The sequence below is a fragment of the Oncorhynchus mykiss genome, chromosome 7 (genome assembly GCF_013265735.2).
Source record: "Oncorhynchus mykiss isolate Arlee chromosome 7, USDA_OmykA_1.1, whole genome shotgun sequence".
NCBI classification, from domain to species: Eukaryota; Metazoa; Chordata; class Actinopteri; order Salmoniformes; family Salmonidae; genus Oncorhynchus; species Oncorhynchus mykiss.
In genome coordinates this window covers 76,841,585-76,860,485 of record NC_048571.1, presented here as the reverse complement: position 1 = coordinate 76,860,485, position 18,901 = coordinate 76,841,585, and the positions used below count along the sequence as shown (strand labels likewise).

General features: G+C 46.9%; 1 protein-coding gene across 4 annotated transcripts in view; it reads left to right on the top strand.

Annotated features, from left to right (window-relative positions):
* LOC110529031 (plexin-B1) overlaps positions 1-18,901 on the top strand; it is a 185,574-nt gene that overhangs the window by 118,670 nt on the left and 48,003 nt on the right. For all 4 annotated transcript variants that reach the window (XM_036984099.1, XM_036984100.1, XM_036984101.1 and 1 more), the window contains 8 exons: positions 769-901; positions 1,243-1,399; positions 6,220-6,328; positions 13,591-13,699; positions 14,204-15,175; positions 15,617-15,751; positions 15,888-16,010; positions 16,111-16,204. In XM_036984099.1, the coding sequence (XP_036839994.1) occupies positions 769-901; positions 1,243-1,399; positions 6,220-6,328; positions 13,591-13,699; positions 14,204-15,175; positions 15,617-15,751; positions 15,888-16,010; positions 16,111-16,204 (1,832 nt within the window). The remainder of the gene's footprint in view (positions 1-768; positions 902-1,242; positions 1,400-6,219; positions 6,329-13,590; positions 13,700-14,203; positions 15,176-15,616; positions 15,752-15,887; positions 16,011-16,110; positions 16,205-18,901) is intronic.

Here is an 18,901-nt window from a genome sequence, read left to right as displayed (position 1 = left end):
GAGCCAGGAAAGCATTCCCCACACCATTACACCACCGCCACCAGCCTGTACCGTTGACAAGCAGGATGGGGTCATGGACTCATGTTGCTTACGCCAAGTCCTGACTCTGCCTTCAGCTTGACGCCACAGAAACCTGGATTTGTTGGACCAGGCGATGTGTTTCCACTCCTCAATTGTCCAGTGTTGGTGATGATGTGTCCACTGGAGTCGCTTCTTCTTGTTTTTAGCTGATAGGAGTGGAACCCGATGTGATCGTCTGGTGCAATAGCCCATCCCTGACAACGACTGACTAGTTGTGCGTTCTGAGATGTCGCTCTGTGCCATAATTTGCCTGTTTGTGGCCCACCTGTTAGCTTGCACGATTCATTACATTCTCCTTCGACCTCGTTGATCAACCAGCTGTTTTCGCCCCCAGGACTGCCGCTGACTGGATGTTTTGTTTGTCGCACCAGTCTCTGTAAGCTCTAGACACTGTCGTGTGTCAAAAGTCCAGGAGGACAGCCTTTTCTGAGATACTGGACTTGCTGTGCCGGTCACCGACGATCATGCCATGCTCAGTCTAACAGTAATGAGATGCCTGTCTGCCTGCTTTTAAAGCAAGCCATGGCCACGTAATGATTTTTGTGAATGTGGTGGTGTACCTAATAAACGAAATAATAATATGTTGGTATCAATAAAGTATAGTATGATCATGTATTGTGTAGATGTAGTCTGGGCGATGGTAATGTATCAGTATGTGAGATGATATTAACATATTGATATGTGTAGGTGTGGCCAGCAGGCTCAGTGTTCACGCGGGGCCCAGGCAGGCCAGTGGCTGTGGAGCTTCGACATGGAGCAGAAGTGTCTCACCATCCAGTCCCTCAGTCCCTCCAACATCAGCCGGCAGGAGAAGAGAAGCGTATGTCTGTGTGTCTGTGCGTACGTGTGTCTGGGCATACGTGTATGTTTGTATGTGTGTATTTTTGTGTGTGCGCATGCATGCGTGTGTGTTCAAGTACATGGGTATGTGAGCACATGCTTTTATACAGGGTTGTTCCTTCATGTTCACACTGTGAGGGTTAGTTTTAGCCTGGCTGGATCCTGGCTGGATCCTGGCTGGATCCTGGCTGGCAGTGTTTGCTTGTTTTACATCCAGTTTTACAGCAGAGATCAGAGATGGTTATCAAATACATTCTCCTTGCAGATCCGAGCCAGCTCGTTCTTGCTCTCTCTCTTACATCTTCTCCCTACCTCCCTCAGATCTCTCTATCAGTCCTGGGCCTGGCCGTCCTAGAAGAGAACAAGTCGTACTCCTGTTTCTTTCACGACTCTGAGAGTCCTGCCACAGTCACCGACGTGGGGGTCACCTGCCTCTCCCCTGACCCCCACAGGGTGCTGACTGGGCCCCCGGGACAAGGTGAGTTCCAAGGGGGCCAGATGGGTACTAGGCATGGAACCTGCTTCTCTATACTGTTTATACACACGCATGCACAAGCGCACACTTCATCATTTTAATGAGATGTTAAACGTAAGGACCTGTCTCTCACTCGTTAAAGTGTGTGTTGTTATACAGACCCATCAGCCTCTAAGCAGCTGTAGGTACCGTGTCCTTACAGAGCAGATGTATGTTGGATCCAAATCCTCTTTGTCTCCCAGTTTACACAGCAGGGAGTCACCTCCATGTCCGCCAGTCTGGGGAGCTAATCATGCAATTCATCCGTCATGTGTGTTTCATGCAGGCTTCTATCTTTGGGCCTGGGATAGTGCGGTATGGTTTGGCCTGGGATAGTGCGGTATGGTTTGGCCTGGGATAGTGCGGTATGGTTTGGTTTCGTTGCATGCTTGGAGCCATCGATTTGTTTTGGTCAGTCATTTCTGATGCATTATGGGCATTAACTGTTCACACACATGCACTAGTGAACTCCTATCACGTCCCCCTTTCTTCCCTCCTCCATCCACTTTTTTCTCTCACCCCCCCATGTCTCACCCCCCCATGTCTCAGCCCCCCCATGTCTCAGCCCCCCCATGTCTCAGCCCCCCCATGTCTCAGCCCCCCCATGTCTCAGCCCCCCCATGTCTCAGCCCCCCCATGTCTCAGCCCCACCATGTCTCAGCCCCACCATGTCTCAGCCCCACCATGTCTCAGCCCCACCATGTCTCAGCCCCACCATGTCTCAGCCCCACCATGTCTCAGCCCCACCATGTCTCAGCCCCCCCATGTCTCAGCCCCCCCATGTCTCAGCCCCCCCATGTCTCAGCCCCCCCATGTCTCAGCCCCCCCATGTCTCAGCCCCCCATGTCTCAGCCCCCCATGTCTCAGCCCCCCCATGTCTCAGCCCCCCATCTGTCTCCCTGGTTCCCATGAAAAGGATTCCTGAAGAGAGGAGGTTTGTTGTGGTTCTCAGGCCATGAGGGCTAGGTATTTAACATGAGGGCTAGGTATTTAACACGAGGGCTAGGTATTTAACATGAGGGCTAGGTATTTAACATGAGGGTTGGGTAGTTAGTCCCATCTGCCTGGGGGTATTAGTGAATAGAGAGAGACTCACACTGATCCCACAGGTATTACAGGAAGATCTGTGTGTTTGTGTGCGTTTGTATGATCTGCAGATGGTTCAGATAGAATCTCAGGAGTAACGAATCCAGTCACGGGATGTTATCATGGTTTAGTTCATGGTCTCAACAATTAAGTCAAGACCTTAAGTCGGTTTAAGTATAGTTAAGATTCTCTTATCTAGAGCGACTTACAATTAGTGTGATTAAAACAAGGAAGATCACCTTAACGTCAAGATTGTGAATTGATCAAATCTAATTGCATACAGTAGACCCAGCTCCAAGGAAAAATACTTTTTATGTGTACAAATTAGTGTTAAGTGTGTGTACTTGGCAAGTGAGGGAACATGTACAGGTAACTGCCAGAATAAAGGAAACACTTGAGTAAATGAGGGATACAAAGTATATTGAAAGCAGATGCTTCCACACAGGTGTGGTTCCTGAGTTAATTAAGCAATTATCATCCCATCATACTTTGGGTCATGTATAAAAATGCTGGGCAGCCCATTATTTTCCCATTATATTTTGGCTACAATGGCTGTGCCCCCATGGGATGACATCTACCCTGTCCAAAGGGCACGAGTGATCACTGAATGCTTTGATGAGCATGAAAATGATGTAAACCATATGCCATGGCTGTCTCAGTCACCAGATCTCAACCCAAGAATAAGAATTTCCCCTAGAAGAATGTTGTTGTATCCCTCACCTAGAGTTCCAGACACTTGTAGCATCTATGCCAAGGTACATTGGCTCCATCCATCTTCCCATCAATTTTAACCATCTTCCCTGTCCCTGCTGAAGAAAAGCAGGCCCAAACCATGATGCTGCCACCACCATGTTTGACAGTGGGGATGGTGTGTTCAGGGTGATGAGCAGTGTTGCTTTTACGCCAAATATAACGTTTTGCATTGTTGCCAAAAAGTTCAATTTTGGTTTCATCTGACCAGAGCACCTTCTTCCACATGTTTGGTGTGTCTCCCAGGTGGCTTGTGGCAAACTTTAAACGACACTTTTTATGGATATCTTTAAGAAATGGCTTTCTTCTTGCCACTCTTCCATAAAGGCCAGATTTGTGCAATATACGACTGATTGTTGTCTTATGGACAGAGTCTCCCACCTCAGCTGTAGATCTCTGCAGTTCATCCAGAGTGATCATGGGCCTCTTGGCTGCATCTCTGATCAGTCTTCTCCTTGTATGAGCTGAAAGTTTAGAGGGACGGCCAGGTCTTGGTAGATTTGCAGTGGTCTGATACTCCTTCCATTTCAATATTATCGCTTGCACAGTGCTCCTTGGGATGTTTAAAGCTTGGGAAGTCTTTTTGTATCCAAAGCCGGCTTTAAACTTCTTCACAACAGTATCTCGGACCTGCCTGGTGTGTTCCTTGTTCTTCATGATGCTCTCTGCGCTTTTAACGGACCTCTGAGACTATCACAGTGCAGGTGCATTTATACGGAGACTTGATTACACACAGGTGGATTGTATTTATCATCATTAGTCATTTAGGTCAACATTGGATCATTCAGAGATGCTCACTGAACTTCTGGAGAGAGTTTGCTGCACTGAAAGTAAAGGGGCTGAATAATTTTGCACGCCCAATTTTTCAGTTTTTGATTTGTTAAAAAAGTTTGAAATATCCAGTAAATGTCGTTCCACTTCATGATTGTGTCCCACTTGTTGTTGATTCTTCACAAAAAAATAGTTTTATATCTTTATGTTTGAAGCCTGAAATGTGGCAAAAGGTCGCAAAGTTCAAGGGGGCCTTTCGCAAGGCACTGTATATATATGTATTAAATATACATTAGTATTCAGACCCTTTACTTAGCACCGTTGGCAGTAATTACAGCATTGAGTTTTCTTGGGTGTGACACTACAAGCTTGGCACACTTGTATTTGGGGAGTTTCTCCCATTCTTCTCTGCAGATCCTCTCAAGCTCTGTCAGGCTGGATGGGGAGTGTTGCTGCACAGCGATTTTCAGGTCTCTCCAGAGACGTTCGATCAGGTTCAAGTCCGGGCTCTGGCTGGGCCGCTCAAGGACATTGAGACTTGACCAGAAGCCACTCCTGTGTTGTCTTGGCTGTGTGCTTAGGGTCGTTGTCCTGTTGGAAGGTAAACCTTCGCCCTAGTCTGAGGTCCTGAGCGCTCTGGAGGTTTTCAGTAAGGATCGCCCTGTACTTTTCTCCATTCATCTTTGCCTCGATCCTGACTAGTCTCCAAGTCTCTGCCACTGAAAACCATCCACACAGCTTGATGCTGCCACCACCATGCTTCACTGTAGGGATGGGGCCAGGTTTCCTCCAGACGTGACACTTGGCATTCAGGCCAAAGAGTTCAATCTTGGTTTCATCAGACCAGAGAATCTTGTTTCTCATTGTCTGAGAGACTTTAGGTGCTTTTTGGCAAAAAAGTGTGCCTTTTACTGAGGAGTGGCTTCCGTCTGGCCACTACCATAAAGGCCTGATTGGTAGAGTGCTGCAGAGATGGTTGTCCTTCTGGAAGGTTCTCCCATCTCCACAGAGGAACTCTAGTGCTCTATCAGAGTAATTATCGGGTTCTTGGTCACCTCCCTGACCAAGGCCCTTCTCCCCTGATTCCTCAGTTTGGCAGGGCGGCCAGCTATAGGGAGACTTGGTGATTCCAAACTTCTTCAGTTTAAGAATGGAGGCCACTGTGTTTTTTGGGACCTTCAATTCTGCAGAAATGTTTTGGTACCCTTCTCCAGATCTGTGCCTCGACACAATCCTGTCTCGGAGCTCTATGGACAATTCCTTTGACCTCATGGCTCATTGTTTTTGTTCTGACATACACTGTCAACTGTGGGACCTTATATAGACAGGTGTGTGCCATTCCAAATCATGTCCAATCAATTGAATTTACCACAGGTGGACTCCAATCAAGTTATAGAAACTTCTCAAAGATGATCAATGGAAACAGAATGCACCTGAGCTCAATTTCAACTCTCATAGCCAAGGATCTGTATACTTATGTAAATGAGGTATTTTTGTTTTAGCAAAAATGTTTAAAAATCTTTTTTTGCTTTGTCATTATGGGGTATTGTGTGTAGATTACTGTAATGTAATAAAATGTGGAAAGGGTCAAGGGGTCTGAATACTTTCAGAAGGTACTGTAGTGTACTACTGTAGGGAATAAGGTGCCATTTGGGACACAATCGGTCACTCTCCTGTTCTCGACCTCCTCACACTCTCCTGTTCTCGACCTCCTCACACTCTCCTGTTCTCGACCTCCTCACACTCTCCTGTTCTCGACCTCCTCACACTCTCCTGTTCTCGACCTCCTCACACTCTCCTGTTCTCGACCTCCTCACACTCTCCTGTTCTCGACCTCCTCACACTCTCCTGTTCTCGACCTCCTCACACTCTCCTGTTCTCGACCTCCTCACACTCTCCTGTTCTCGACCTCCTCACACTCTCCTGTTCTCGACCTCCTCACACTGTTTTGAACAACAGTGCTTTTATTCAGACATACAGACATGGTCAAGTCTCACTCTCATTTTCAAATCTTCATAAGACTCAGTTCTAAGATGAAGCTTAGACAAATATTTTCACAAGATATTATTTTTAGAAAGCTTGGCATTGTGTTGGGTAAGGATCCTAAGGAGGTAAGACGTAACATTTAATATTTGTTTGTCTCTTTTCTCATTCTCTCTGTTTCTCTCTCTCCTCAGATTTTGTCACGGTCACCCTGTCCCTGCGCTTCGGTGACGTCGTCGTCACGGCGACAGAGTTCACCTTCTACGACTGTACTGCCGCCAAGCAGCTGTCTGGGAGCGTGCCGTGAGTTAACCTACCTCTCCATCTCTGTTACCCACTCTCGCTCTCTCCCTATCTCTTTCTCTCCCTCCCTCTGCTCTCTTTAGCACTCTCTCTCCCTATTTTACGTTCTCACAATTTTTCTCACTCGCTCTGGCTCTCTTTCTAGCCCTCTGTCTCGCTCGCTCTCTGTCTCGCTCGCTCTCTGTCTCGCTCGCTCTCTGTCTCGCTCGCTCTCTGTCTCGCTCGATCTCTGTCTCGCTCGCTCTCTGTCTCGCTCGCTCTCTGTCTCGCTCGCTCTCTGTCTCGCTCGCTCTCTGTCTCTCTGGCTCTCTCTCTGGCTCGCTCTGGCTCTCTCTCTGGCTCGCTCTGGCTCTCTCTTTGGCTCGCTCTGGCTCTCTCTCTGGCTCGCTCTGGCTCTCTCTCTGGCTCGCTCTGGCTCTCTCTCTGGCTCGCTCTGGCTCTCTCTCTGGCTCGCTCTGGCTCTCTCTCTGGCTCGCTCTGGCTCTCTCTCTGGCTCGCTCTGGCTCTCTCTCTGGCTCGCTCTGGCTCTCTCTCTGGCTCGCTCTGGCTCTCTCTCTGGCTCGCTCTGGCTCTCTCTCTGGCTCGCTCTGGCTCTCTCTCTGGCTCGCTCGCTCTCTGGCTCGCTCGCTCTCTGGCTCTCTCGCGCTCGCTCTCTGGCTCTCTCGCGCTCGCTCTCTGGCTCTCTCGCGCTCGCTCTCTGGCTCTCTCGCGCTCGCTCTCTGTTTTGCTCGCTCTCGCTCTCTGTATCGCTCGCGCTCGCTCTCTGTCTCGCTCGCTCTCTGTCTCGCTCGCTCTCTGGCTGGCTGGCTCGCGCTCGCGCTCGCTCTCTGGCTGGCTGGCTCGCGCTCGCTCTCGCTCTCTGGCTGGCTCGCTCGCGCTCTCTCTCTGGCTGGCTGGCTCGCTCTCTCTCTCTCTCTCTGGCTGGCTCGCGCTCTCTCTCTCTCTCTGGCTGGCTCGCGCTCTCTCTCTCTCTCTGGCTGGCTCGCGCTCTCTCTCTCTCTCTCTCTGGCTGGCTCGCGCTCTCTCTCTCTCTCTCTCTGGCTGGCTCGCTCGCGCTCTCTCTCTCTCTGGCTGGCTCGCTCGCGCTCTCTCTCTCTCTGGCTGGCTCGCTCGCGCTCTCTCTGGCTCTCTCTCTGGCTAGCTCGCTCGCGCTCTCTCTCTGGCTGGCTCGCTCGCGCTCTCTCTCTGGCTGGCTCGCTCGCGCTCTCTCTCTGGCTGGCTCGCTCGCGCTCTCTCTCTGGCTGGCTCGCTCGCGCGCTCTCTGGCTGGCTCGCACTCTCTCTGGCTGGCTCTCTCGCGCACAGCTGGTGATCAAATTTTATTTCTCACATGTGCCGAATACAAGAGGTGTACACCTTAATGTGAAATGCTTACTTACAAGCCCTTAAATAACAATACAATTTTAAGAAAAAAATAATTATAATTAAGGAGCAACAATAAAATAACAGCGAGGCTATATACAGGGGGTTCCGGTACATAGTCAATGTGAGTGGGCACCGGTTAGTCAAAGTAATTGAGGTAATATGTACAGTTGAAGTCGGAAGTTTACATACACCTTAGCCAAATACATTTAAACTCAGTTTTTCACAATTCTTGACATTTAATCCTAGTAAAAATGCCCTGTCTTTGGTCAGTTAGGATCACCACTTTATTTTAAGAATGTGAAATGTCAGATTAATAGTAGAGAGAATTATTTATTTCAGCTTTTATTTCTTTCATCGCATTCCCAGTGGGTCAGAAGTTTACATACACTCAATTACAGTGCCTTGCGAAAGTATTCGGCCCCCTTGAACTTTGCGACCTTTTGCCACATTTCAGGCTTCAAACATAAAGATATAAAACTGTATTTTTTTGTGAAGAATCAACAACAAGTGGGACACAATCATGAAGTGGAACGACATTTATTGGATATTTCAAACTTTTTTAACAAATCAAAAACTGAAAAATTGGGCGTGCAAAATTATTCAGCCCCCTTAAGTTAATACTTTGTAGCGCCACCTTTTGCTGCGATTACAGCTGTAAGTCGCTTGGGGTATGTCTCTATCAGTTTTGCACATCGAGAGACTGAAATTTTTTCCCATTCCTCCTTGCAAAACAGCTCGAGCTCAGTGAGGTTGGAAGGAGAGCATTTGTGAACAGCAGTTTTCAGTTCTTTCCACAGATTCTCAATTGGATTCAGGTCTGGACTTTGACTTGGCCATTCTAACACCTGGATATGTTTATTTTTGAACCATTCCATTGTAGATTTTGCTTTATGTTTTGGATCATTGTCTTGTTGGAAGACAAATCTCCGTCCCAGTCTCAGGTCTTTTGCAGACTCCATCAGGTTTTCTTCCAGAATGGTCCTGTATTTGGCTCCATCCATCTTCCCATCAATTTTAACCATCTTCCCTGTTCCTGCTGAAGAAAAGCAGGCCCAAACCATGATGCTGCCACCACCATGTTTGACAGTGGGGATGGTGTGTTCAGCTGTGTTGCTTTTACGCCAAACATAACGTTTTGCATTGTTGTCAAAAAGTTCAATTTTGGTTTCATCTGACCAGAGCACCTTCTTCCACATGTTTGGTGTCTCCCAGGTGGCTTGTGGCAAACTTTAAACAACACATTTTATGGATATCTTTAAGAAATGGCTTTCTTCTTGCCACTCAGATTTGTGCAATATACGACTGATTGTTGTCCTATGGACAGAGTCTCCCACCTCAGCTGTAGATCTCTGCAGTTCATCCAGAGTGATCATGGGCCTCTTGGCTGCATCTCTGATCAGTCTTCTCCTTGTATGAGCTGAAAGTTTAGAGGGACGGCCAGGTCTTGGTAGATTTGCAGTGGTCTGATACTCCTTCCATTTCAATATTATCGCTTGCACAGTGCTCCTTGGGATGTTTAAAGCTTGGGAAATATTTTTGTATCCAAATCCGGCTTTAAACTTCTTCACAACAGTATCTCGGACCTGCCTGGTGTGTTCCTTGTTCTTCATGATGCTCTCTGCGCTTTTAACGGACCTCTGAGACTATCACAGTGCAGGTGCATTTATACGGAGACTTGATTACACACAGGTGGATTGTATTTATCATCATTAGTCATTTAGGTCAACATTGGATCATTCAGAGATCCTCACTGAACTTCTGGAGAGAGTTTGCTGCACTGAAAGTAAAGGGGCTGAATAATTTTGCACGCCCAATGTTTCAGTTTTTGATTTGTTAAAAAAGTTTGAAATATCCAATAAATGTCGTTCCACTTCATGATTGTGTCCCACTTGTTGTTGATTCTTCACAAAAAAATACAGTTTTATATCTTTATGTTTGAAGCCTGAAATGTGGCAAAAGGTCGCAAAGTTCAAGGGGGCCGAATACTTTCGCAAGGCACTGTAGTATTTGGTAGCATTGCCTTTTAAAATGTTTAACTTGGGTCAAACGTTTCAGGTAGCCTTCCACAAGCTTCCCACAATAAGTTGGGTGAATTTTGGCCCATTCCTCCTGACAGAGCTTGTGTAACTGAGTCAGGTTTGTAGGCCTCCTTGCTCACACACACTTTTTCAGTTCTGCCCACAAATTTTCTATAGGATTGAGTTCAGGGCTTTGTGATGGCCATTACCATTACCTGACTTTGTTGTCCTTCCTGACTGATGTCTTGAGATATTGCTTCAATGTATTCACATAATTGTCCCACCTCATGATGCCATCTATTTTGTGAAGTGCACCAGTCCCTCCTGCAACAAAGCACCCCCACAACATGATGCTGCCACACCCGTGCCTCACGGTTGGGATGGTGTTCTTGGGCTTGCAAGCCTTCCCCTTTTTCCACATAACGATGGTCATTATGACCAAACAGTTCTATTTTTGTTTCATCAGACCAGAGGACATTTCTCCAAAAAGTACAATCTTTGTCCCCATGTGTAGTTGCAAACTGTAGTCTGGCTTTTATGGCGGTTTTGTAGCAGTGGCTTCTTCCTTGCTGAGCGGCCTTTTAGGTTATGTCGATATCGGACTCGTTTTACTGTGGATATAGATACTTTTGTACCTGTTCCCTCCAGCATCACCACAGGGTCCTTTGCTGTTGTTCTGGGATTGATTTGCACTTTTCACACCAAAGTACATTCCTCTCTAGGAGACAGAACGCACTTCCTTCCTGAGCGGTATGACGGCTGTGTAGTTCCATGGAGTTTATACCTGAATACTATTGTTTGTACAGATGAACATGGTACCTTCAGGCGTTTGGAAATTGCTCCCAAGGATGAACCAGACTTGTAGAGGTCTACAATATTTTTTTCTGAGGTCCTGGCTGATTTATTTTGATTTTCCTGTGATGTCAAGCAAAGTAGCACTGAGTTTGAAGTTAGGCCTTGAAATACATCCTCAGGTACACCTCGAAAAAACTCGAATTTTCCAAGCTGTTTAAAGGCACAGTCAACTTAGTGTAAGTACACTTCTGACCCACTTGAATTGAGATACAGTGAAATAATCTGGCAGTAAACAATTGTTGGTCAAATTACTTGTCATGCACAAAGTAGATGTCCTAACCGACTTGCCAAAACTATAGTTTGTTAACAAGAAATGGTTGAAAAACGAGTTTTAATGACTCCAACCTAAGTGTATGTAAACTTCCGACTTCAACTGTACATGTAGGTAGAGGTAAAATTACTATGCATTGATAATAAACAGAGTAGCAGCAGTGTAAAAAAGGGGCGGGGGTAGCCATTTGATTAACTGTTCAAGAGTCTTATGGCTTGAGGGTAGAAGCTGTTAAGAAACCTTTTTGAGCTAGACTTGGTCCTCCGGTACCGTTTCCCGTTCCTGTAGCAGAGAGAACAGTCTATGACTAGGGTGGCTGGAGTCCAAGGCAATGCTCTCGGTGGTGCAACTGTAGAACATTATGAGGATCTCAGGACCCATGCCAAATATTTTCAGTCTCCTGAGGGGAAATAGGTGTTATCGTGCCCTCTTCATGACTGTCTTGGTGTGTTTGGACACTAAGGAACTTGAAGCTCTCAACCTGCACCACTGCAGCCCCGTCGATGAGAATGGGGGCGTACTTGATCCTCCTTTTCCTGTAATCCACAATCATCTCCTTCATCTTGATCACGTTGAGGGAGAGGTTGTTATCCTGGCACCACACTGCCAGGTCTCTGACCTCCTCCCTATAGGCTGTCTCATCCTTGTCAGTGATCAGGCCACCGCTGTGTCGTTGGCAAACTTAATGATGGTGTTGGAGTCGTGCCTGGCCATGCAGTCATGGGTGAGCAGGGAGTACAGGAGGTGACTGAGCATGCACTCTTGAGGGGCACATGTGTTGAGGATCAGCGTGGCAGATGTGTTGTTACCTACCCTTACCACCTGGGGGCGGCCTGTCAGGAAGTCCAGGATCCAGTTGCAGTGGGAGGTGTGTAGTCCTAGGGTCCTTAGCTTAGTGAGGGCACTATGATGTTGAACTCTGAGCTGTAGTCAATGATTAGCATTATTTTTGTCCAGATGGGAAAGGTCAGTGTGGAGTGCAATAGAAACTGCATCTGGATTTGTTTGGGCGGTATGCAAATTGGAGTGGGTCTAGGGTTTCTGGGATGGTGTTGATGTGAGCCATTACCAGCGTTTCAAAGCACTTCATGGCTACCGACGTGAGTGCTACGGGTCGGTAGTCATTTAGGCAGGTTGCCTTTATGTTCTTGGGCACAGGGACTATGGTGGTCTGCTTGAAATATGTTGGTATTACAGACTCGGTCAGGGAGAGGTTGAAAATGTCAGTGTAGACACTTGCCAGTTGTTCAGCACATGCTCGAACTACACGTCCTGGTAATTTGTCTGGCCCTGCGTCCTTGTGAATGTTGACTTGTTTAAAGGCCTTACTCACATCAGCTACAGAGAGCGTGATCACACAGTCGTCCAGGACAGCTGATGCTCTCATTCATGCTTCAGTGTTGCTTGCCTCGAAGCGAGCATAGAAGTAATTTACATCGTCTGGTAGGTTTGTGTCACTGGGCAGCTTGCGGCTGTGCTTCCCTTTTTTAGTCCTCAATAGTTTGCAAGCCCTACCACATCCGGCAAGCGTCGGAGCCGTTGTAGTACGATTCAATCTTAGTTCTGTATTGCCTGTTTGATGGTTTGTCGGAGGGCATAGCGAGATATCTTATAAGCGTCCGTGTTAGAATCCTGCTCCTTGAAAGCGGCAGCTCTACCCTTTAGCTCAGTGCGGATGTTGCCTGTAATCCATGGCTTCTGGTTGTGGTATGTACGCACGATCACTGTGGGGATGACTTTATCTATGCACATATTCTGGAACATATTCCAGTCTGTGCTAGCAAAATAGTTCTGTACCTTAGCATCTGCGTCCTCTGACTACCTCCTTATTGAGCGAGTCACTGGTGCTTCCTGCTTTCGTTTTTGCTTGTAATCGACCGCTACGACAAATATAGATGAAAACTATTTTGGTGAATAGTGTGGTCTACAGCTTATCATGAGATATTCTACCTCAGGCGAGCAAAACCTTGAGAATTCGTGCACCAGCTGTTTTTTACAAATAGACACAGACTGCCACCCCTTGTCTTACCGGAGGCAGCTGTTCTATCTTGCCGATGAAGCGAAAACCCTCCAGGTGTATGTTATCCATGTCGTTCAGCCACGACTCGGTGAAACATAAGATATTACAGTTTTTAATGTCTCGTTGGTAGGATATCCTTGATTGGAGCACATCCATTTTGTTATCCAATGATTGCGCGTTGGCTAGTTGGACTGATGGTAGAGGGGGTTTACTCACTCACCTACGAATTCTCAGAAGTGGAATATCTGGCCATAGGAGTGCCTTGTCAAGCTATAATATATTGTAATACCTTTATGAACTGCATCCATTTGGCTGTGTTAGCCATAGAGATGCATAGAGTGGACACTTGACCACTAAAGACTATGATTGCATGGGCAGTGACATATCTATGGTGTTTACACATGCACTCACTCAATTACCTTTCTCCTTTCCTTTCCTGGCACCTTGTTCAGAGCACTTCAATAAGGAACCCGCCAATTACATGACCCCTTTTTTACCACTTGTCCTAGATTGCCAGAAATTGGATTACCCCGTGTGCCAAGCTTGCTCTCCCTGTCCCCTCCTCCCGTTTCTCTCTCTCTCTCATTTCCTTTCTTTCATTTTATTTTCTAACAGCATTTCTGTTTCTTTCAATACCCTCTCCCTTTCTTTTTCTCTCCACCCTCTTACTCTCTCCTGCTCTCTTTCCCTATCTCTCTTATCCCAATTCCCCCTCTCTCTATTTCTCCTCCTAGTTGCCGCGGTTGTGTGTTGAGTCACTGGGGCTGCAACTGGTGTGTCCACCAGCACATCTGTACCCACAAGCCCGCCTGTGACGAGGGGGTTATCATCTATAACGAACACGTAAGTCACACTCACTGCGACAATGGTCAGTTAGCTCGAGATCGAAAGCATGTTGCACTTGAGGTCAAGACAGAAGAAAAGAGAGGAATGTTGCCCACACTCGCTATATCGTTCGCTGTAGAGTTTGGTCCACCTATTGCACCCTAGTGTGGCATGGTAAGTCTAGGCTGTTTGGGGCCAATCCATTGTAGATGGTTGATTGAAAGACAGTCTCTAACGTGGCAAAACAAAATTACACTTATTCTCACTGCACCTCATGTCCCAAAACAAACATCCAATATAACTAACGATCATCTCCATTTTGCCTGTGTCGCCAACCAAGTGCATAAGTTGTCATCATTGATGTTAATACTGGAAACTTATAGGAGACGTTTCACATCTGATTTGGGTTTTTCAGTCAACTTATGAGTTTGTTTATTTGATCAGTTTTCTTTAGTTTGTTTATTTCTGTCTCACCCTCTCCCCCATGTCTTCCCCCTTTACCCCCACCCTTCCACCACCCAGTTCAAACTCCCCACCCCGGCTCCTCCCACAACAGTGTCCCCAACAACCGTACCCCCGACAACTACAACAACAGCACCCCCTACAACTACCACAGCAACTATCGCCACAACTACATCAATCAAACCCCCTACCACCATAGCTACCGCCCTGGAGCCTATGACAACAACCCTGTCTACAACCACCACACCGGAGCCGACTACACTGCCCAACCCTGCTATGCCGACCGAGACCCCCACTACTGCTATGCAGACCGAGGCCCCCACCATTCTTCCCCCTACAACGTTAGCCAAAGCTACAACGCCCATACCTGAGACCACCACTAGTGAGACTGAGGAGCAAACAACTGCAGAAGAACTCGTTGCAGAGGCTGAAAGTGAAACTGTAGGCCCCGTGGTTACCCCTGGCAACGTGGAGCTTGCCGCGGAAACTGAGGTGGCAACGGTTATGACCAAAGACGGGCAGCCATCCGATGATCTCGCCACTCTAATCCCCCTGGCGTTCCCGCCCGAGACATCCCCATTGGAAGTGGTTACTGCACCCCCCCCTCAGGAACTGGACAAGGCTCTGAGTCTGGCGGAGCCCCCCATGGAGGTCCAGCCCACACCCGTCAGCTACCCTTTCCCAGCCCCCTTCCCCCTGGGGGAACCGGTCGACTCAGATCTCACCTTCCACCTGGACCTGACAGAGGCCCCCTCCCCACTCCCTCTAGACCACCTCCACCCCCTCCCCACCGACGCCGAGGGCCAGGGTGCCGAGCCGGAAGTGCTTCTCTGGCCCAGGGAGGAAGTGGAGGAGGAAGCTGAGGACATGGCGGTAGAGAACGACACATCCACCACGTTTTCGGCCACCAGCGTGCTGTCAGGGGACGGAGAGGCCGCCGACCACTTCCTTTCGGGCTCGGCCTACCCCCAGCTCCTGGACGCCGACTCAGAGCTGGACTACCAGTATGACTCATCCGACACCTTCCTGCCGGTGAGTTGGAAATTTGTCCGGAGCTTCCATGGCCACCATGCTTCCAGCTCTTAACTGGACGCGGCTCTAGACTCCCACTTCTGACACCAGTTGTCAGAATCACAGCTCTTCCCTTGTCCCATTGCTATTCCTCACCGTGTTTTGCTTTCGTTGTCGTTGTTGACATGGTTGACGTTGCTTTTGGAAATCAATTTGAAGAAATGGCTACGACAGCAAAGGCTGGAGCAGTTGTCTTTTCGTTAATGTTTTCATCTGTTTTATCATTTGACAGGCCATTTTAACAGTAGTATTACATGAAGAAGCTTAGAACCTCATTAATATGTATAATAGTCAATAGTTTATGGGTTGATGAGATAAACAGAAAATTGCGATGCCTTGGTTGGTTGGAGTGTGTCCTTGTGAATGTGTGCGTGTATTTATCTAACAGTGCTGTGTGTGTAGGGGGACTCAGGCTCCTATGTGAGTTGGGGCTCGTCTGCTTGCCCCTGTGTGGAGAAGGTCCAGGGTTCTCATCTGTTACCAGTCAGAGTGGCGAGGAAGATCACACTATTCGCCAGAAACCTCCACCTGTACCAGGTAACACATGCACTCAGTCACACACACACCACCTGGGTGTCTACACTATGGTCGAGGACAACTGCAGGATTCAGGAACTGTAAAGAAAAACAATGCATTTGATTATTTTGTAACCTGGTCCAATGTGCGTGTGCAGGACACAGACCTGGACTACGAGTGTGTGTTGGTGATCGAGGGGCAGACGGTGGTGGTAGACGCCTATGTGGAAATGGATGAGATGAACCCGTCTCTCTTTGACATCACCTGTCAGCTGCACCAGGTCAGACTATCACATTCTACTCACTGACAGTTTTTGTGGACACTTTAGTACTCAATTCAAGTTTCAGTGAAAACTTTAACAACTCTACTTCTCGCTGCAGTATTCCTACTCCGCTCCAGTGGATGAGTACAACGCCATGGTGTACGTAAAGAGGCGGGACACCTTCCACGTGGACAGCTCTCATGACCTGTACGGTGAGTCCCAGACCCATAGTGCTGGGGAACAGCAGCTGCCAGCCCAGACAGCTGTGTTGTTGCTCTCGGCCATAACAATGTTTTTCTTCTAGGCGTCTGTATCAGACATATGGCATATTGTCCCAAGAGAATGTTCTCACCTTTTCACTCCCTTCCCCAAGGACACGGATAACACAAGTGTGATTAGTTTACACGCAGAGCATTCTGTTTTCTATGAGTTTCTCTCTCTCTCTCTCCCTCAATGACTGTATTATCTCTCTCTCTCTCTCTCCCTCTATGACTGTATTCTCTCTCTCTTTCGCTCCCTCAATGACTGTATTCTCTCTCCCTCAATGACTGTTCTCTCTCTTTCTCTCTCCCTCAATGACTGCTCTCTCTCTCTCTCTCTCCCTCAATGACTGTATTATCTCTCTCCCTCAATGACTGTTCTCTCTCGCTCCCTCAATGACTGTATTTTCTCTCGCTCCCTCAATGACTGTATTTTCTCTCTCTCTCTCGCTCCCTCAATGACTATTTCCTCTCTCTCTCTCTCTCTCTCTCTCTCTCTCTCCCTCAATGACTGTACAGTGCCTTGCGAAAGTATTCGGCCCCCTTGAACTTTGCGACCTTTTGCCACATTTCAGGCTTCAAACATAAAGATATAAAACTGTATTTTTTTGTGAAGAATCAACAACAAGTGGGACACAATCATGAAGTGGAACGACATTTATTGGATATTTCAAACTTTTTTAACAAATCCAAAACTGAAAAATTGGGCGTGCAAAATTATTCAGCCCCCTTAAGTTAATACTTTGTAGCGCCACCTTTTGCTGCGATTACAGCTGTAAGTCGCTTGGGGTATGTCTCTATCAGTTTTGCACATCGAGAGACTGACATTTTTTCCCATTCCTCCTTACAAAACAGCTCGACCTCAGTGAGGTTGGATGGAGAGCATTTGTGAACAGCAGTTTTCAGTTCTTTCCACAGATTCTCAATTGGATTCAGGTCTGGACTTTGACTTGGCCATTCTAACACCTAGATATGTTTATTTTTGAACCATTCCATTGTAGATGTTGCTTTATGTTTTGGATCATTGTCTTGCTGGAAGACAAATCTCCGTCCCAGTCTCAGGTCTTTTACAGACTCCATCAGGTTTTCTTCCAGAATGGTCCTGTATTTGGCTCCATCCATCTTCACATCAATTTTAACCATCTTCCCTGTCCCTGCTGAAGAAAAGCAGGCCCAAACCATGATGCTGCCACCACCATGTTTGACAGTGGGGATGGTGTGTTCAGCTGTGTTGCTTTTACGCCAAACATAACGTTTTGCATTGTTGCCAAAAAGTTCAATTTTGGTTTCATCTGACCAGAGCACCTTCTTCCACATGTTTGGTGTGTCTCCCAGGTGGCTTGTGGCAAACTTTAAACAACACTTTTTATGGATATCTTTAAGAAATGGCTTTCTTCTTGCCACTCTTCCATAAAGGCCAGATTTGTGCAATATACGACTGATTGTTGTCCTATGGACAGAGTCTCCCACCTCAGCTGTAGATCTCTGCAGTTCATCCAGAGTGATCATGGGCCTCTTGGCTGCATCTCTTTATGTTTGAAGCCTGAAATGTGGCAAAAGGTCGCAAAGTTCAAGGGGGCCGAATACTTTCGCAAGGCACTGTATTTTCTCTCTCTCTCCCTCAATGACTTATCTATCTCTCTCTCAATTCAATTCAATTCAATTCAAGGGCTTTATTGGCATGGGAAACATGTGTTAACATTGCCAAAGCAAGTGAGGTAGACAACATACAAAGTGAATATATAAAGTGAAAAACAACAAACATTAACAGTAAACATTACACATACAGAGGTTTCAAAACAGTAAAGACATTACAAATGTCATATTATATATATATACAGTGTTTTAACAATGTACAAAATGGTTAAAGGACACAAGATAAAATAAATAAGCATAAATATGGGTTGTATTTACAATGGGTGGTGTGTGTTCTTCTCTGGTTGCCCTTTTCTCGTGGCAACAGGTCACAAATCTTGCTGCTGTGATGGCACACTGTGGAATTTCACCCAGTAGATATGGGAGTTTTTCAAATTTGGATTTGTTTTCGAATTCTTTGTGGATCTGTGTAATCTGAGGGAAATATGTATCTCTAATATGGTCATACATTGGGCAGGAGGTTAGGAAGTGCAGCTCAGTTTCCACCTCATTTTGTGGGCAGTGAGCACATAGCCTGTCTTCTCTTGAGAGCCATGTCTGCCTACGGCGGCCTTTCTCAATAGCAAGGCTATGTTCACTGAGTCTGTACATAGTCAAAGCTTTCCTTAATTTTGGGTCAGTCACAGTGGTCAGGTATTCTGCCGCTGTGTACTCTCTGTTTAGGGCCAAATAGCATTCTAGTTTGCTCTGTTTTTTTGTTCATTCTTTCCAATGTGTCAAGTAATTATCTTTTTGTTTTCTCATGATTTGGTTGGGTCTAATTGTGCTGTTGTCCCGGGGCTCTGTAGGGTGTGTTTGTGTTTGTGAACAGAGCCCCAGGACCAGCTTGCTTAGGGGACTCTTCTCCAGGTTCATCTCTCTGTAGGTGATGGCTTTGTTATGGAAGGTTTGTGAATCACTTCCTTTTAGGTGGTTGTAGAATTTGACGGCTCTTTTCTGGATTTTGATAATTAGTGCGTATCGGCCTAATTCTGCTCTGCATGCATTATTTGG